Here is a 19229-nt window from a genome sequence, read left to right as displayed (position 1 = left end):
GATTAAAAGTGATGATAAAGACATTTATTATGTCATTCAGATAAATGCTGTTTTTCTAAACTTTTTATTCATTAAAGAAACCTAAAAAAAATCTTCTCAGCTCTTTTCAACATAATAATAACAAATGTTTTTTAGCAAATCAGAATATTAGAATGATTTCTGAAGGATCATGTGACTGGATTTATGCGAAATCACAGGAATAAATGACATTTTAAAATGCATTCAAATAGAAAACAGTTATTTTAAATTGTAAAAATTTTACTTTGCTGTACTTTGGATCAAATTAAGGCTTGGTGAGCAGAAGAGACTTCTTTAAAAAAGCTTTTGACAGGTAGTGTATACATAATTATATATAAATATAATTATATTGTAATATTAAATATATTGATTACAATTAGGTATAACTAATAGTATAAATGTGTTGTTATTTTGTAATAAACAGCTGACTAAAGATTCCCATGTTGTATACATTTGAAGTGGAGTGAATTAAACACAAAACATCTTTGTGTCAGGTGACCGAGCGGGAGCTGAAGTCTGGCGGGACAAACGTGCAGGTTACAGAGAAGAATAAGAAGGAATATATCGAGCGGATGGTGAAATGGAGGGTGGAGCGAGGTGTCGTCCAGCAGACGCAGGCTCTTGTCCGGGGCTTTTATGAGGTAAACATTCTTATCATCTGATTCACTCTGTGCCGTTTAATGTTAAGTGTTGTCCAAGTGGCCATAATTTAACCTCTGACCTCTGTGTGTGTGTGTGTAGGTGGTGGATTCTCGACTGGTGTCTGTGTTTGATGCCAGAGAGCTGGAGCTGGTTATTGCAGGAACAGCAGAGATTGATTTAAACGACTGGAGAAATAACACAGAGTACAGAGGAGGTGAGAGGACATACTTACACCTACATACACACAAAAACATAAATACACACAACATAAATACACTTGATATTATGGCCGCGCCTACAAAGTATATATTGTACCGTAATTCTTTTTCTAACTATGTTGCATTGTCATTTTGGCACCTTGAATTAATGACTTCATATATTTTATTAATGTTTTCATTTATATAATTTCCTACACTACACTTAAGTGATTTTCAGTGCTGTCAGAGATCCTATTGGAAAAGGTGAAAAATTCTAGTTGTTGTGTGAAAGTTGTGTATTTGAATTCTCTCCTCCCTGTCAGGTTATCATGATGGGCACATTGTCATCCGGTGGTTCTGGGGTGCGGTGGAACGCTTCAATAATGAACAGAGACTGCGTCTCCTGCAGTTTGTGACGGGCACCTCCAGCGTTCCGTACGAGGGCTTCACCGCGCTGCGCGGGAGCAACGGCCTACGACGCTTCTGCATCGAGAAATGGGGCAAGATCACGTCGCTCCCGAGGTACAGTGACGCACTCTTTCATCTTTCACAAATCTGATGTTGATTTGAGCTGTTGTGTTTAATGTTTAACAAGAATTCAAAGAATATTAATTATGGATGATACACGTCCTCTGACAATTAGAGCATTAGTTTGCTCTACAAATGTTTCCTCCAAACTCCTTCTGCAATATTAAATTCAACAGTGTTTGCAAATCATTTTACTTTCATTGTATGAATTTTTTATTTTTTTCAATTTCCATAATAATTAGTTTTAAATAATACTATTAATTAATATTAATGTTAAATTAAACAGTTATAAACACATTATTATTTAGAATTAACATAATTTAAATAATTTAAAATAAATAATATATAATAAAATATATAAGAATTTTAATATAATATTAAAAATAATATAATTAATAATATAAATAATTGAAAATGAATAGAATTTATTCATAAAATTAAAAATTAATATATATAATTAAAAATGAACAGTAATTAATATCAGTAATTTTAAATTAACATAAACAGTTTTAATAATATTAATATTAGTAACTAATTTTAAATAATTTATATTATTAATTTATATTAATTTTAAATTATATAGTTATAAAACCTTTTTACAATTATTTAAAATTAACATTAAATAATAATTTAAATAATTTTAAATTAATACATAAGAAAATATATAAGAATTTTAATATAATATTAACATAAAAAATGTAATTAATAATATAAATAATATAAATAATTAAAAATGAATAGAATTTATTAATAGAATTTAAGTAATTACAAATAATAATATTTATTAATATAATTAAGAACAATTTCCATTGTTCTCATCAATGATAAAACCCTGACCAGAGCTGAAAAAAACAGATTTTTGTTGATTCCACATGAGACTGTCAGTCAGGCTGATGTCTGATGTGTCTTGTCTGGTTTCTCAGGGCGCACACATGCTTTAACCGCCTGGATCTTCCACCGTATCCATCCTACACCATGTTGTATGAGAAACTGCTGATCGCTGTGGAAGAGACCAGCACTTTTGGCCTTGAGTGAGGACTCGACTTTGAAAACACCTTCCTCCCGGTGACCTTTCTCATGTACACCGTATGTAATTATCTACTAGTGTGGATCGTGTCCTGTGTCCGTTTCTTTGGTTTGTTCAGGACACCACTGCATGCATCAGTCACCTGCGCAGGTGGACAGTGTGTAACGGGTATGCAATAGTGAAAGAAAAGCCTTCAACCTGCTTTAACACTCAGGGCCTCGACCTCCGCTGGAGTCGCTCTCAGTTCGCACATCGTCATTTCACCGCAAATCGTCATGGCCAGCATCCTTTCTGTTGGTGCATTTTCACATTGACAAGAATTGTAAAGTTAAAACCAAATATGCTCACAGAAAATATCTGATTTGAGGTGCCGTAATTATTGTAAATGTGCGCACTAGTTCACATGATCTCACCGAACTTGGCATCATCACAGGAAGTGACGTCACTTTGCAGGAGTCAATGGGGGAAATGAAAAGTTTGAACCTTGATATAACACTATTGATTTATTCGTTTGCACCAATCAGTGTGATTTAATATTACAATCATTAACACATCAAACATATTTAAGGATGTTTAAGGCTTCATGCTGTCTTGTCTGTGATGTTGTGTTGACACACGATTGCTTTCAAAGAATTGATGGTTTTAGGTTTAAAAACCCAACGCAGGATGTTAACTTTAATGTTAACGCTAAACGAGAAAATGTTAACCAACGCAACAAATCCAATCAGAATATATATATTGTTTATTATACACCAGGATTTTAAACCAATGAGATTGCACTGTGGGCGGAGCCATCCATTGAACAAAACAAGGGACTGAAAAACTTGTCAGTTCCATCTAAGACACTGTGTAAAGGTGCATTCATGGTGACGGTGATTTATAGTGATTTGAGCCAACATGTGCGACAACAACCAGTGGTGATGCAATGTGGGCGTGTACTTTATGTAAATGAGCAATGCAGCGGACTGCCAATGGGAGTGAAGACGTCTAGGAAGTAAGTGCTCATAATGAGCAGTTTTACATGATTCTTTATGCACTACTGCAGTTTAAATATACGGTTTTCTTCAACATGTTCGGTTTTAGTATTAAAATGGAATGAGAAGTTGTTGTATTTATTGTATTTAGGGGCCAAGCACCAAAAACCGTTAGATTTTTTATAATTCTCTTCCATTTCTTCCGCTTTGAGTCTATGGCAGCCCATAGAACCACTTGTGGGAAAGTTGGCACACTGGTAGAGGACAGTCTCAACATTAACCATACCACATTTCGAGTCTCTAACTCAACACTCTCTAGCGCCACCACTTGTCCATAATTTCACTCATGTTTATGCTAATAACTTTTGAACCGCAAGGTCTAGAAGGAAAGTTCTCTGAATTTTCTTCTGAATCCTTGGCTCATGCTGAGTCGAATGAACACTAAAATGCAAAAATAGTAAGGTTTCCTTTTTTCGCTGTTTTTAATAGTTCATAAAACCTACTTTTTCGAACTTGTCCTAGACGGTTTGTCTGATTTTCACCAAAATTGGCTCAGATCATCTTCAGACCATGTTGGCAAAAAGTTCCGAATTCCGGTTGATTAGTCAAACCATTCTTGAATAACGCGTGAACGAATTCTATGAAGAGCACGCCAAAATGGATGTGAGGCTATATCTCCACAACGAGTTTGAGAGCAAACTTGATGTGTGTTATAATATCCATGACCTGAGGCTATCTGCACAGTTTCGGAGCAAAAATCACAAAACTGGTCTCTTTAGATTCAGTGGACTATGACAAGACGAACCATTCACCAAATTTTCACCAAATTTGGCTCAGATCATCTTCACACCATGCTGGCAAAAAGTTATGGATTTTGTGTTGATATACAAAACAGTTATTATTTAACACATCAGCGAATTTGCTGGAATCATCCCCAGCTGTGTCTGAGGCTGTATCTCTACAAAGCTTTAACATATTGACACCAAACTTTTTGTGTGCCATTGTCACTTCACACTGACCACGCCACATCAATTTGGTAACAGCGCCACCTATTGGTCAAAAATAATAAACCATCCATTAACCATTTGATGCCGTTGGTCTGGTGCTGCCAGACATGCTGACATGACTTATCTTGCCTTCTTTGTGCTTGGCCCCTTAATTGCTGCTTGCAGATATATTTTTATGTATTATTATGATTTTCAAAATCATATGTGTTACTGTCTGCGCTCCCATTGGCAGTTGCCACATTGTATTTGTTGCTCATATGCATAAAGTTAAGCTTTTGTCTTTATTTGTCGCATCGCCATCTCTCACTGTGGCTTAAAATTTACTGATGCCATGACATGCACTCGCTTTCCCTAATGTTTATAAAATGTGTTTTTGTTTTTCTATTATATGATGTGTTTTTATGGGGGGATTATAAGAAATGGCAGACCAAATAGTAAAAATTTGTGCACCACATGTCAGCTGTTTGTGTGTTTGAAGAGACGTGAGATATTCTGAGTGACTTATTTATTCAAAAAGGAAATTGGTTTTAATGTCAAAACAGTTTCTGTGAAATGTCACAGTGGTTTGTTCCATGGGTCGGTTTATTGACGACTAGCTTCGATTCCTGTGCTGAAGTTTTGATTATTGTTCATGTTTACATTTTAAGATGATGTGAATGTGTGTATTATACATTAAGATGGTCATAAGTTGTCTTAACATGATGCCATTTGAAGGTGCATGTGTTTGTCTAATCCACATGTGATGAATCAGTCTCCTAATATTTTCTAAATGGGATCGTTCACCCAAAAAAAGGCATTGTTTGAATATGCAGAGGAATTGGACAGTCATAAAAATGACATGATGTTTTCCAAAAGTTTCATTTTTGGGTGAACTGTCCTTTTGATGCGGTTATGGAGAACAAGCAATCACGGCTTTTGATCGTGTTTGAAATGTAATTCTGCTAAAAAACAATTGCAGCTCTAAATGAACAACACTCAGCTTAAGATATTAGGAATGTAGAAAGTGCATTTGTATTATTTATCCCAATTAAGAAATTATAAAACGTCTGTATATCAGATATGTACATACTTGCTTGAGCAGTCTATGTAAAATCTAAATTTTAAAATGTGATCATTCAACAGCCAACAATTCATCTTTTTTAAAAAAAACATGTCTTCATATTTACTGTTTGCATAATGTTAGTTTTCTCAAATGTATATTACTATGCATATTTGGTTGGAATGGTAAGAAATGCTACTCTTTGGCGCTTGTGAAGGACATTTCTTCATTTATCAAGACCCTCGCAGCCATTTGACAATGTGAAGGAAATGAGGAGAAGGTTTTGGAACATACTGCCTCTCTATAAACATGGCATTTTGGGAAATGCAGAAAGATTTGGCTCCTGCTTCCACCTCGGACACATACACTAGCCTGCTTTATGTCTTTTTACACTTTAATCTATGTGTATGGAAGAGAATAAGAGCGGAAAATGTACAAATGTTTTGAATTGTGTATTGAGGTCACTTATAGCGCCTCTCTCAGGCTGAGCTCTGTAACTACAGCATAACACTGTTAACGAATGTCAATAAACAATCACTTTCTAATGCAGGAGCTGACTCGTGATCCATCGGATGTGGTTGTACATCTTGCTGAATCTGGAAAATTGTACTGTTTTTTAGTAAAATGAGATAAAGTGGCAGCAAGAAATCTGAGGTATATTTTACCGACTGCTCAAAGCTGCAGAAAACGTCCATCTCATGTTCTCCCTCAAATTGTCCTATATTACTGTTTTACTTTTTTTTGTTAAGGATGTTTGATCTTCTTTGCATGTTCACTTTGCAAAGACTGGGTCGGTACTTCTGCAGCGATGTAGGATGATTTTGAAATGATTTTTGAAGTTGAGGGAGAAAATACGATTGGAGTTTTTCAACATACCCTAACTGTCTTGAGTCAGACTACACCGAGTTCAGGCAGAGCAAGACAACATGAGTATTTATATTAAATATTAACAAGTATTTCAATTGTATTTTTTTTTAAATTAAAATAGCCGATCGTTTCACTAGATAAGACCCTTCTTCCTCTGCATTTGGGATCGTTTGAAGCCGTATTTAAACTGCATTTTGGAAGTTCAAAATCGGGGCTCCATATCAGTCCATTATATGGAGAAAAATGCTGTAATGTTTTCCTCAAAAAACATTTTTTTTTACGACTGAAGAAAGAAAGACATGAACATCTTGGATGATAAGGGGGTGACTACATTATCTGTAAAATTTTGTTCTGGAAGTGAACTTCTCCAGTGAAAGGCAGCGAAACGTGGATATGCAGTTATCATTTCATGTTAATATGTTGAATTTTGCAGTAAAATCTTACCCTATATATTGTATTATAATGACAAGTTGAACATATTGACAAGTCATCAATTAAATATTTACCATCTGAAATTCTGCATATCTGGATGTATTTAAATAAACAATATATAAGTTTCACAGTTTACTATATGTTTTGGGCTGGACGATATGACAATAAATGTAACATTGATAAAGTTGATCACCCGGATTTAGACCAACGTAATTTTCAGAACTCTCAACTTTTAAATGTTTTATGGAGATTTTGTCTAATGAAATGTTTTAGTTTTTTAGAAATATGTTTTGTCAACTGAACAATCATGTTGTTAAACAACAGTACAAATCGTTTAACTCCTGTACTTCAGTCCCAGTCATTCCCGTCAAAAACCATATATGTAATATATAATATTTATATTATGTGTATACAGAATCAAGTATTTATATATATTGCATTTAATTAAAAGGGTTTTCGCTATCTGTATTTCATTCACAAATGTTGCACATTGAATTTTTTTTTTTTTTTTTTTTTTAATATGATGTTTTGGTAAGTATTAATGCAATTTCTTTCCCTCGTCCCTCAATTTATCCAGTTTAGTATTTTCACAGTCTCCATTTTCATACTGTCGTTATTCCTGTAATATTCAAGAAAACCTCAAGCCATCTGAAATGTGCCAAAACCAGCCAGCACATTTCTCTATAAACATATAATCTGCAAAAATAAATAAGTAAAAACTATATTAAAAATTTGATGTAATTTAATGAAGGATTTATACATTTCGCTGGCTAAAATGCTGTGATGTAATATAAAATATATTGCAAAATCAGATGAAAACAGATTGGAGGAAGTAGTTATATGCATGGATGTTTTGGCAGATGAATGTGAAGACAGATGGTCCCCAGAGCTCTGTGGAATATGAGGATATTTCTGGAGCAGGAGCGGGTGGTTTTTGGGGATAACAGTGGGATTTTTGATGGGCTTGAGAGAAGGAAAGTTTGAGACATGAAGCCCCAACTCAGTCCAATATTGCCTACTGTATACTGAATTACTGCATACTGCTTTACATGCTATCTTTGAAAATTATTATGTATGTAATAGTAATAATAATAATAATAATAATAATTCTTCTTCTTCTTATTATTATTATAGCGTTAAGTATTTTAAACATTCTTTTTCATTTAAAGATTTTGCTCTGCTTTGGCTCTTACGGATTTCTGGCCTCAATCTTTGAGCCAAAAATCTAATGAGAGGAAATGTGCATCAGATCAGAGAGAAAGTGGTGGGAGTCTGGGGAAACTACAGGCTGTGTGGCTAAACTGGGTCACTGTGTTTCTGTGGATGAAGTTTGCTTACTCCTGTGAATGTAGATTTATGATACTTAATGGTTATTATGAACTAAGCATGGTTTAAATTTGACATTTTAAAAAGATGACAAAGTACCAAGGGAAATCTTTCAGTACATGGCCTGAAAGATCAACCAATCATATGTCAAGCAAAATCTTCATGCAGGTTTATTTCCAGCAAACAAAGTTAATTTAAGAGTAATATTGAAAAAATGACACAGAATTGTCTGTTAAGCTCTTAACTCATGAAGACTTGTCTAATTTGTGACCCTGGACCACAAAACCAGTCTTAAGTAGCACAGGTATATTTGTAGCAGTAGCCAAAAATACATTATATGGGTCAAAATTATTGATTTTTCTTTTGTGCCAAACATCATTAGGATATTAAGTAAAGATCATGTTCCATGAAGATATTTTGTAAATTTTCTACTGTAAACATATCAAAACTTAATTTGTGATTAGTAATATGCATTGCTAAGAACTATTTTTGGACAACTTTAAATTTTCTCAATATTTTGTACCTTTTTTTTTTTTTTTTTTTTTTTTTGTACCTTCAGATTTCACATTTTCAAATAGTTGTATCTCTGCCAAATATTGTCATATAATAACAAATCATCAATGGAAAGCTTATTTATTCAATTATTTATTTAAAAAAAAAAAAAAGACCCTTATGACTGGTTTTATGGTCCAGGGTCACATTTAATGACTTTAACTTTGACAAAATGCATTTGTTTTCTGTATAGGCTGAATCGTTTGAAATTCCTCACAAAATTAAATTAGTTGTTGTTTTAAGAAACAAATAATTCAAGAGTGTAAAATTACTGAATAATAATATTTTGCTGACACCTACTGGTAAAGTTTAGTAACTACAATATTACAAACGGATTGGAATTTTAATATTCTGATTTTCATATTTCATATGAAAATTCAAGTTGGAAAGTCAAACAGATATAGGTTATTATTCTTTTGACTTAAATGACTCTGTTTCTACAGTAGTATGATCAGACCTGCTTTAAACACTTTATGACTAGTAGTTATATAAATAAACACAACTTAAAATGCATAAAATTACAGTGTATGATTTTTATATCATTTGTCTTTAATGTGCATAAAACAGCAAACATATTGTAGTAAACAATGACACAGCTTCATGACAGCTTCCACACATCCCAAACAAATATACATTAACATTTAAATTAGACAAATATATGTAAATGCCATAATCACAAAAATAAAAATAAAAAAATCTGTCAATCACAGTAACTGTCCAATGGTTCACTGGCAATTTGTTTGTTTAACATGCAATGTTTCTGTGTGAAGTTACTCTTCAGATTCTGTCTTGTTGAAAATTTCAATGATCTCGCCTTCCCTCAGCTTCAGAAACACTTGCTGGAGGTGCCATCTAGTGACAACAGAGGTTAAATGATTATATAATTTATACATGTAACAAAAATGTATGTAAACATTTAATAATTTATTTAATAAAAGAGGTGAAAACATGCTACCTGTTCATGATAGCGTCTCTGGTGGAAGTTGTATAGAGATAACCTCCCGTCTTTGGCCCAGTAACTGGGATCTTCAGCTGAAATTGATATATAGAGTTGAGGTCAAAAGGTTACATCCTCTATTCAGAATCATTAAAAATGTTAATATTTTTACCCCCCCAAAAAAGAGGAATCATACAAAATGCATGTTATTGTTTATTTAGTACTGACCTGAATAAGACATTTCACCTAAAAGATGTTTACATATAGTCCACAAGAGATAATAAAAATTACCTGGTTCAAAAGTTTACATCCCCTTGATTCTTAATACTGTGTTTTCATCAGTGAGCGTTTGAACTGTCTGTAATAGTTGCATACGAGTCCCTCAGTTGTCCTCGGTGTGAAAAGATGGATCTCAAAATCATACAGTCATTATTGTAAAATGTTCAAACACACAAAAATGCTGAAAAACCAAAGTAATTGTGGGACCTGAAGGATTTTTCTGAAGAACAGCAGGCAGTTTAACTGTTCAGGACAAACAAGCGACAAACAGCTATCACTAAACAAAAAAAAAAAAACAGCTGTGGATCATTCAGGTAACAACACAGTATTATGAATCAAAGGGATGTAAACTTTTGCCCTGGGTTATTTTTATAATTTCAACTATTATTTTCTCTTGTGGACTAAAAGTCTTGTATGTTAAATATCTTACTCAGGTCAGTACTAAATAAACAATAACATGCATTTTGTATTATCCCTCTTATTTTGGTAAAATAATGAACATTTTTAATGATTCTGAAAAGGGGATATAAACTTTTGACCTCAACTGTATGATGATTAATATATTTCTGACGAGTCTTTCTAATGCACAGAAGCAATGTTTATGGTGATGCTAACCTGAGCGCTGCTGTGGTCAACGCGGTTGTGTCGGTCAGATAAATGTATGTTGTGTATTTTCAGAGGAGGAGCGCCCAGACTGGCCATGGCTGTGGAATTAAGGTTCAGTTGTTCAAGGGCCAGACGGTAATACTCTGACCTTGCAAAATTTTCTAAAAGACAAGAGTAAATGTTTAACAAAAATAAATCACACAATGTTTAACAGCTAAATGAATCTTTAATAAGCAGTGACATACTCTGCATGAGGTAATACATCATTGCACAGCCGCCACCCGTCACTACTGTGACGAATATGGTCATCTGCTGCAGGAGGCTGGTTGAGCGACTCATCCTTATTTCAGACGGAGCAAACCTCTATTGGCTGGAGGAAAACTCTATAAAACAACATAAATAAAAAAATTAATACCTAATAATATAAATTGAATATATAAATGTGACCCTGGACCACAAAACCAGTCAATAGCACAGGTATATTTGTAGGTATATTTTTCTTTTATGCAAAAAATCATTAGGATAAGTAAAAATTATGTTCCATGGAGATATTTTGTGCATTTCCTAACGTAAATATACCCAAACTTAATTTTTGATTAGTAATATGCATTGCTAAGAACTTTATCTGGACAACTTTAAAGGCGATTTTCTCAATATTTTTATTTTATTTTTTTGCACCCTCAGATTCCAGGTCTTCAAATAGTTGTATCTTGGCCAAAAAAAAAATGACCCTTATGACTGATTAACTATATATTTCACCATATTCTTAAAACCTTTTGATCTAAAGGTTTCTGCAACAAATGAAACTTGTGCATATATTATACACTACTTCAAGGTCTTTGAAAGACATTAATACCATGGGGCATTTTTGGAAATACCATAGCACATATACTATAGGAAATTTATTTTACAAAATGTTAAAAACATCAAAACGTATTTTACAACATACTGCAGCAGGGTTTATTATAATGGTTATTGTCAAAATGTCCCACATTTTACTGAATTGACACGTAATTCATTCATGTATCGATTTTAAGGTCCGTTCGTAACTCACCGTCACATTTATTATTTCTTTTATAAGCAAAGACCGAAAATACTTCGTTATAAGACATTAAAAACAGCACGCTATGGAGGCAGCCATGTTCGTTTTCCTTTGAAAAACTTTATTTAAATATCGATGAATATATCCTGAAGATAACCATTGTAAACATTCGGCCTGCGATTTATTATCATATAAATGATAAAGATATAAATGCAAAGCGTTAATGCAAAGCTAATGACCCTTATTCCTTAAGAGAATGTGTTTATTTATTGTCTGTATTTGTCGACAACAGAAACACGTGCGACTGGAGCGTGTGACGTCAGACGCACGCAGGGTTACGAAAAAAGAGTTACGAAAGTTCTTGCCAGTCACACTGGATAATGCCTTTCATCCGTCTTATTTCCCTGCAGATGCTTTAGAGATCCACACCGAACGACGGCTCTTTGCGGACATTCAGAGGTGAGGAAATTTATGTCTTGGACTTGTACTTTTGCATATAGAAGAACGAACATTATCTGTTGTGTAATCTCTCATTTGCGCGTTCTTTACGCTTTCTATTAAGCACGGTGCGTTTACATAAAGTGACACTTTTGGTGATTAACACGAGTATTATAACGTTAATAAAAGGGGAAACAGTCATGCATTGTCAGTATTTTGCTATGCTACCAACCTTGTCTCAATTTTCTGTTCCTCCTGGTCAGTTTCGTTACTTAACTCTATTTTCTCTCTATTTTTTAAATTCATTATGTAATGGGGCAATAAAAATAATTATAAACATAATTAAAAATGTTCACCTTATTTGGTGTTTATGCGTATATTTTGTAATTTTGAAATATAAGGCCTGGTTTAACACACACACACAAAAAAATTAATATTTAAAACACGTACTTTTAAAATGAATAAGTTAGTAATTATTAATTATTAGCTGTTCTAAAGGGTCACAGCACAAATAAAAAAAAATACTAAACCACTTGTGCAGTTTTTTTAAAAATTTTATGTCTCACATTTTTCCAGTTTATGGTTAACTTATATAACCAGAATTTGTTTATGCAATATTCAAAAGAAAACAATAGTTGACCAAATCAAGTGTCAATTAGCAAATTTTTTTGTAATTAAGTGCAACTCTGGTTACAGCTTCAACAAGTCTTTATCAGACGGACACACATGCAGACACACCAAAAACTTCTCAAACCTGTTTCTCTGAAATACGCTGCTCTTCCATGATAGTGTCTTTGTACTATTGACTTGTTTTAACATGATGTTCATGGACAAGGACAGTGTAGATATGGATTAACCCACTCCATGCTTGTTACACAATTTTCCGTAGTTGCTGCATTTGCATTATGTCTTACAGAATTGAAATCACACATGTAGTTAATGCTGATTTCCTGCTCATGCATGTTGTGTTCCTGCAGGAATCATGTTGGGATCAGTGGTTGTGGGAATAGGCATTGCAGGATGTGTGAGAATGAGAGATTTGCTCGCTCCTCTGCCGTCCAGCGCTGCTGAGAAGTTTAGCATTAAAGGTTTTGTGTCCAGGTCAGTGCATCATCCAAACATTTATACAGACACTTGATATGTTAACATGAATTAAGTCTGATTGGCATAAAGCATATATGTTGCATGCTTGTTTCTTTTGACCTCACAGAATATAAGAAAAGCTGTCTGTGTACTCAGCAGCCATTTCATATATGGCAAATATTTACTGTGCTGTTTGTAGTGTCCAGTTTCAGTAGAAATGTACAATGTCGAAACATCTGAACTTAAAACATGTTTTTGAACTTATATTAAAAAAACTTTGTTGTGTTCGTATGTGCATCCATCAGAAATAGTGGTTGACTGATATGAAATAATATTCAGGAGTTCAGGAATCAATATTTGAACCCTGATTTTTAATCACAACAAATGAAAACTTTTTTTTTTTGACCAATTGTAATTTTCTGCAAAATAAATGAATATAAATTAATAATAATTTATTAAAATATTAACATTTGGAAGAAATGTTATCAGACCTTTATAGAATAGCAAATATTAACATTTAATTAAATTCAGAGAAACCGAGAATTTTCGAGTGGTTTCTTAATTTTTTCTGTAGCTGTATATAAAAAAATTACAGTTAAATAAAAATAAAATACATTTGAATTAACAGGTATAAAAGTACCTAGACTTAAAATTTAGCTGTTTATGATGTTATTTTTATCCATTTATATATATATATATATACACACACACAAGTAGTAATATTTCACAATATTTTCATCAGAAAAGTAAGAAATAAGGAAATAAGATAATAAATAAGTCTTCTTTCAAAAACATTTAAGGATTCTAAAAAAAAAAAAAAATGAAGGAGTCTAAACGTAATTGTAAATAAGTTATTTTATATATGTTCTGAAATGAACTAGCATGTTTAAATTAATTATTTTATAATTAATTATCATTATTATTATATATTATAATTACTTAAAATTAGAAAAAAGAAGGCTAGTCTTATTTTCATAAATATTTTCTTTTTTAATTATTATTATTATTATTATTATTTTATTAAATCTCAGGACAGTTTTTTGACAGGAAGATTTTTACTGTTTTTGTTTTTTGTCTCTTCTGCTAACCAAGCCTGCATTTATTTGATCTAAAGTACAGCAAAAACAGTAAAAATTCTAAAAAAAAAGTTTTACTATTTAAAATAACTGTTTTCTACTTTAAAATATTTTAAAATGTGATTTATTTCTGTGATTTCAAAGCTGAATTTTTAGAATCATTTTAGAATACTCCAGTCACATGATCCTTCAGAAATCGTTCTGATTTACTTCTCAAAAAAACATTTATTTTTTTTATTATTATGTTGAAAACAATTGAGTAGATAATTTTCAGTTTTCTTTGATGAATAGAAAGTTCAGAAGAACAGCATTTATCTGAAATAGAAATTTTTTGTAACATTATGAATGTCTTTATCATCACTTGTGATCTTTTTGATTTAAAGCATCCTTGCTAAATAAAAGTATTAACTTCTATAATTTCTTTTCCAAAAAAAAAAAAAAAAAATGATTTCAGATAAATGCTGATCTTTGCATCTTTCTGTTCCTCAAAGAATGCAAAACGGTGAATCAGCATATTAGAATGAGTTGTGACGGATCATGTGACACTGAAGACTGGAGTAATGATGCTGAAAAGTTAGCTTTGATAACAGGAATAAAATGAAACAGTTATTTTAAATAGTAAAAGTATTTTGGATCAAATCAATGCAGTCTTGGTGAACAGAAGAGACTTCTTTAAAAAACAGTAAAAACCTCACTGTTCAAAAACTTTTGACTGGTAGTAGAGTTTATTTTAAAGATACATAATTATAAATATATAAGCTTTTGTTATGTTACATATATGTATTTGAATCTATGTTGAATCTATCTTGTGTAGGAGGACTCTTGAAGATCAGCAGGGTGTGAAGCAGATCTCAGTGACGGAGGCGCTGAGCAGAGATGACATCCATGTGGCGTTTATATGCACTGAAAACACCAGCCATGAAGAGCACATCAGGTGTCGAACCTCACGCATAATAACTTCTGACTCCTCACACATGACAGAAATGATCACGCTTAAAGCGTCTTCCCTTTAAAACGATCATCTCTCCCCCATCTCAGGCAGTTTCTGGAGGCGGGGAGGCATGTGTGTGTTGAATATCCCATGACCCTCAGCTACACGTCTGCAGTGGATCTGTGGAATCTGGCTCAGCAGAAGGGTGAGTTTCTGTCCCGATCCACAGCTGTGGATGTGTAGCATCTGGAGATAACTGAGGAAATATTTATAATGGTAGAAGTTGGTTATTATAAAGGAGTTAAATAATATGATTCTGCCTCCAGGATGGTTGAATGTTTAACTTTTGTATGGTATCTTCAGGCCTGGTGCTACATGAAGAACACATCGAACTCTTCACTCCTGACTTTAAACAGCTAAAAAAAGACATAGCTGGGAAAACACTGGAGGAGGGAACACTGCACTTCACAGGTACTGCTTATATAATACTATGCAGTTCATGCTTTTATAGGCTTCTACTAGGGTTTTGAATGATGGGGTTTTTTTTCAGGTGGACCCCTGAAATCAGATTTTGGCTTCCCGTCTTTCAGCGGTATTGCCAGACTGACCTGGTTGGTTGATCTTTTCGGGGAGCTCACGGTTACTGCGGCATCTCTGGTGGAGGAGAAAGAGAACAAATACATGAAGATGACAGCACGCTTTCTGACCCGACAGCAGAAGTGAGTACACTGTAGCCACAGACAAGTGTTTTTAGATTGAAAATAAAAGAATTTAGTTTATTATTTGTCTTTAAATACATGCATTATTTTTTTTTTAAAAGTAAATTTATTCTTTTTGTTCACATGAAACGTACAAATTATTTTCTTAAATCTATATGTGTTTTATTTTAACTAGATTCTATTTTTTTTAATGGATAGCTGACAAATAACACCAAGATTTGAGGTTAAAATATAAATGAAAATGTGTATTTTCAGTGAAACTGGTCACTATTTTGTCAAGTTTTCCACATAATATATAAGAAAATAAATATAATTTAAAAAAAAATCTTTTTTTGCAGTTAAATTGTCATGCAAAGACATGAATTTTAAAACATGCACATTTATGAATAAAAATGGTTGCAAGTCAAAACATCCCATGCATAAAACACCATAATATTTAAGTCATTTATTTAAATGCATTATATGTTTTAATGGATAGCTGAAAGTAACATGGCCATAATTACCATGATTTTAAGTCTGAGGATTGTTTTTAAATTTATCATTCATTTATTCATTAATTCATTTGAAATGTGTTTTATTTTTATTCAGATTTAACTAATACATTTTTTTATGTTTGATTACTAAACAGTAAAGTTAAAAAGTAAGTGAACATTTTCAGAAAATGTATTCTCTTATAAGTGAAACACTTCTTACATAATAATAAATTAATAATGTGTCCTTTTACCCATTTAATCATCTGTCACACAAAAATCACAAGTTCATCAAAGTTCTTTCTAACGCAGACCTCTAACTTGGATTGAAGAGCATGGTCCAGGACTGGGCAGAGCCAAACACATACACTTTCGTTTTCAGGACGCCACCATCACAGAGCTTCCTGCAGGCCAGAGGGAGCCGGTCGGTCTGTTCATGCAGGATCTGGTTCTGTTCGGCCGGAAGCTGCAGGGTGAAGTGTCTGCCGCCGAGCTCCAGGAAGAAAGGAGCAGGATCTTACACTGCCTGCAGCTGGCAGACCGCATTCAACAGCTCAGCGAAAACACTCAGGCCTGAACCTCAACCTGAACCTCTCCACACTGCAGGTTTACAAAATAACCCACTGACTGATAACTAGAGTGGAAAATCATATTGAAGTAAATATATAGATTTTTTTTCATTTTACATTTTTTAACAGTAATGTGTTTGCTGATGAGTTGCATTTTATGGTATTTCGTTTCGGCCAAGGGATAACAAATAAGAAATCTAATTGCAACTTTTTATTTCATAATTCTGAGTTTATGCCAGAAGAATGTCAGAATTTTGAGATAAAATGATTTGGTATATTTTTGTTTCTTATCCCATGGTAGAAACCAGCTTTGACAGCTTTGAAGCTCTAAAAAGGACAAAAAAATCAACCATAAAAGCATGACTTCAAGTTAGTTCTATTCTTCACAAAAATGACTGAATTTATTATATTCTATTTGTCCTTTTTAGACCAAAACTGAGATTTTTTTTTTTTTTTAGTCTTGAAATTGCAGTGATTAAAAACAGGTAATGTAATACTTGTGTGAAATCAAAAGTTTACAATTTTTGATTTGGAAATGTATCTAACAGTTTTGCTTAGCTTGTGGGCCGCACCAGGATATGCAGTAACAGCACATTCCTTTGTTGTATTAATTAATAACTAGTTATTGATTAACGTAACATGGCCACATTATTATTTAACAGAAAGGGACGATTCCTGCTCGCCACTTGTTTTTTAACTTTTGAAAATCAGTTGTGACTGCACCAATGTTCAAATACAAATTTGAACCGATTGTGATTTTGGTCATTGGTGTCCATACAGGCTGGAGCATTGCAAAATATTATGCACTGTTTGGTTTGATATTACGTCATTATCATATTTACATTACTCTGGTGACATTATGTAGTTATGTGGAAACTGGATGAGCTCTGTAAGCCAAAAGCAAAATTCTATTGTTCATGCTGTGGTGCAATTTTGTTTTTTGTTTTTTTTATAATTTTTTTCCCATCTGTATTCTCTCTAGCAAAGCACTGAATGGAGCAAAAATGCACATATCATAGTCTGAGAAACACAGAAAGAGAAAGAAATGTTTTGTTTTCTAAAAATTATTCATTGTTTACTTTTATTTTTGTTTACAAATGTATTTTTTTGTGTTTACATGTGTGTTTTTCACTTAATAAATGAATTGTGCCTGCTTTATGGAGTGTTTTGTGCAGGTGCGTTTCACAAGTCTGATAACCTGATTGAACTATGTGCAAATGTATGTGCAGATCTACCCTATAATCGTAAAAATTTATGCAGTGGTATTTAATTAATCTGTAAAAATAATATTCCCTTTTTCAAATCGAGCCATTTTCAGATGTGGCTCCCAGGGTAGTTGATTGACATGAGCTCTTACCTCAGATCAGCTGTAACAGTCCGACCTCCATTGTTTCAATGCTGGAGCAGGGATGTAAGTTAGACAAGAATGTCTCTGATTGAGCGATTGAGGTGTTGTGTTGCTGGATGTAATAATGAACATAGTGGTCGTCATTTACTCCTGACATCTGAGCCGCTGAAGATGCAGTGGATTATGTTTGTTTGTGAAGGGAATGTGTCTCCCGATCTACATAAATTCATCTATGTTCACACGAATAATTCGTGATCCAGCTTCACTTACAGCAGAAGTGAGTATAAGTTTTTTTTTTATGAATCTCTGCAATCACCTTTCCTAATAACATGCTAGTTAGAAAGTTTCGCAGCTAAACGTGCTAAATGCTGCAAAAAGCAGCTCGTCACTCCACAGAGAGAATAAAGGGGTGGGGTGAGCAGAGCTCATTTGCATTTAAAGGAACAATCCCTCAGAATGGAATGATTTTTGATTTTCTGCTTTTAAGGTTGTATAAATTAACATTAATGTATTATGAACTTATGGATTTGTAACTACACAATAATAAGATTAAAATTAGGGCTGTCAAACGATTAATTGCATACAAAATAAAAGCTTGAGTTTGCCTAATATATGTGTGTAATTATTATTATAACATATTCATGTATATATTTAAGAAATATTTACAAGAATATGTATTTATTACGATTTTTTATATAATTTATATTATATACAAATAAAAATAATATTTTTACATATTTCTCTTATATATACATAAGGTTGCATATATTCATATATACTTAATTACACATTTAAGCAAACCTAAATTTTTATTTTGTATGGGATTACTCACGATTAATCATTTGACAGCTTAATTAAAATAACTAAAAAGACAAATTTTGTAGTTCAAAAATGTAATAAATGCCAATAAATACTATTACTAATAGTTTCTAATATTTATATAAACTAATAAATGCTGTTAGAAGTTCTTGTTTATTGTTAGTTCATAATACCTAATGCAAATAACAATGCAAATTGTAGTTTTACCATTTATTCCTTTATTTTTAAGGTGATATATGGCTCAGATTTACATGTATGCATTTATAAAACTTATGAATCATGTTCAGACATTAAGAAGGAAAG

General features: G+C 32.8%; 3 protein-coding genes across 4 annotated transcripts in view; 2 read left to right on the top strand and 1 right to left on the bottom strand.

Annotated features, from left to right (window-relative positions):
- hecw1b (HECT, C2 and WW domain containing E3 ubiquitin protein ligase 1b) overlaps positions 1-3536 on the top strand; it is a 43410-nt gene extending 39874 nt beyond the window's left edge. For both annotated transcript variants that reach the window (XM_051122400.1, XM_051122391.1), the window contains exons 25-28: positions 513-659; positions 760-874; positions 1181-1379; positions 2309-3536. In XM_051122400.1, the coding sequence (XP_050978357.1) occupies positions 513-659; positions 760-874; positions 1181-1379; positions 2309-2420 (573 nt within the window). In that variant the 3' untranslated portion in view covers positions 2421-3536. The remainder of the gene's footprint in view (positions 1-512; positions 660-759; positions 875-1180; positions 1380-2308) is intronic.
- Positions 3537-9137: 5601 nt separating this feature from the next.
- Positions 9138-11717, bottom strand: LOC127182219 (cytochrome c oxidase assembly factor 1 homolog). Its single transcript, XM_051137383.1, has 5 exons — positions 11486-11717; positions 10677-10814; positions 10441-10592; positions 9565-9641; positions 9138-9461 (listed from the first exon to the last, which is right to left on the bottom strand). Exons 2-5 carry the CDS (start codon positions 10768-10770, stop codon positions 9380-9382), a joined length of 405 nt encoding a protein of 134 aa, XP_050993340.1. The 5' UTR covers positions 10771-10814; positions 11486-11717; the 3' UTR covers positions 9138-9379.
- An 80-nt stretch (positions 11718-11797) lies between these two features.
- blvra (biliverdin reductase A) lies at positions 11798-17917 on the top strand. Its single transcript, XM_051096803.1, has 7 exons — positions 11798-11932; positions 12889-13012; positions 14885-15004; positions 15109-15206; positions 15365-15472; positions 15552-15720; positions 16503-17917. Exons 2-7 carry the CDS (start codon positions 12894-12896, stop codon positions 16765-16767), a joined length of 879 nt encoding a protein of 292 aa, XP_050952760.1. The 5' UTR covers positions 11798-11932; positions 12889-12893; the 3' UTR covers positions 16768-17917.
- Positions 17918-19229: the final 1312 nt, after the last annotated feature.

Source organism: Labeo rohita, chromosome 2, assembly GCF_022985175.1.
Source record: "Labeo rohita strain BAU-BD-2019 chromosome 2, IGBB_LRoh.1.0, whole genome shotgun sequence".
Taxonomy (NCBI): Eukaryota; Metazoa; Chordata; class Actinopteri; order Cypriniformes; family Cyprinidae; genus Labeo; species Labeo rohita.
The sequence above is the reverse complement of the archived record's forward strand: the minus strand, read 5'-3'. Positions and strand labels throughout refer to the sequence as shown.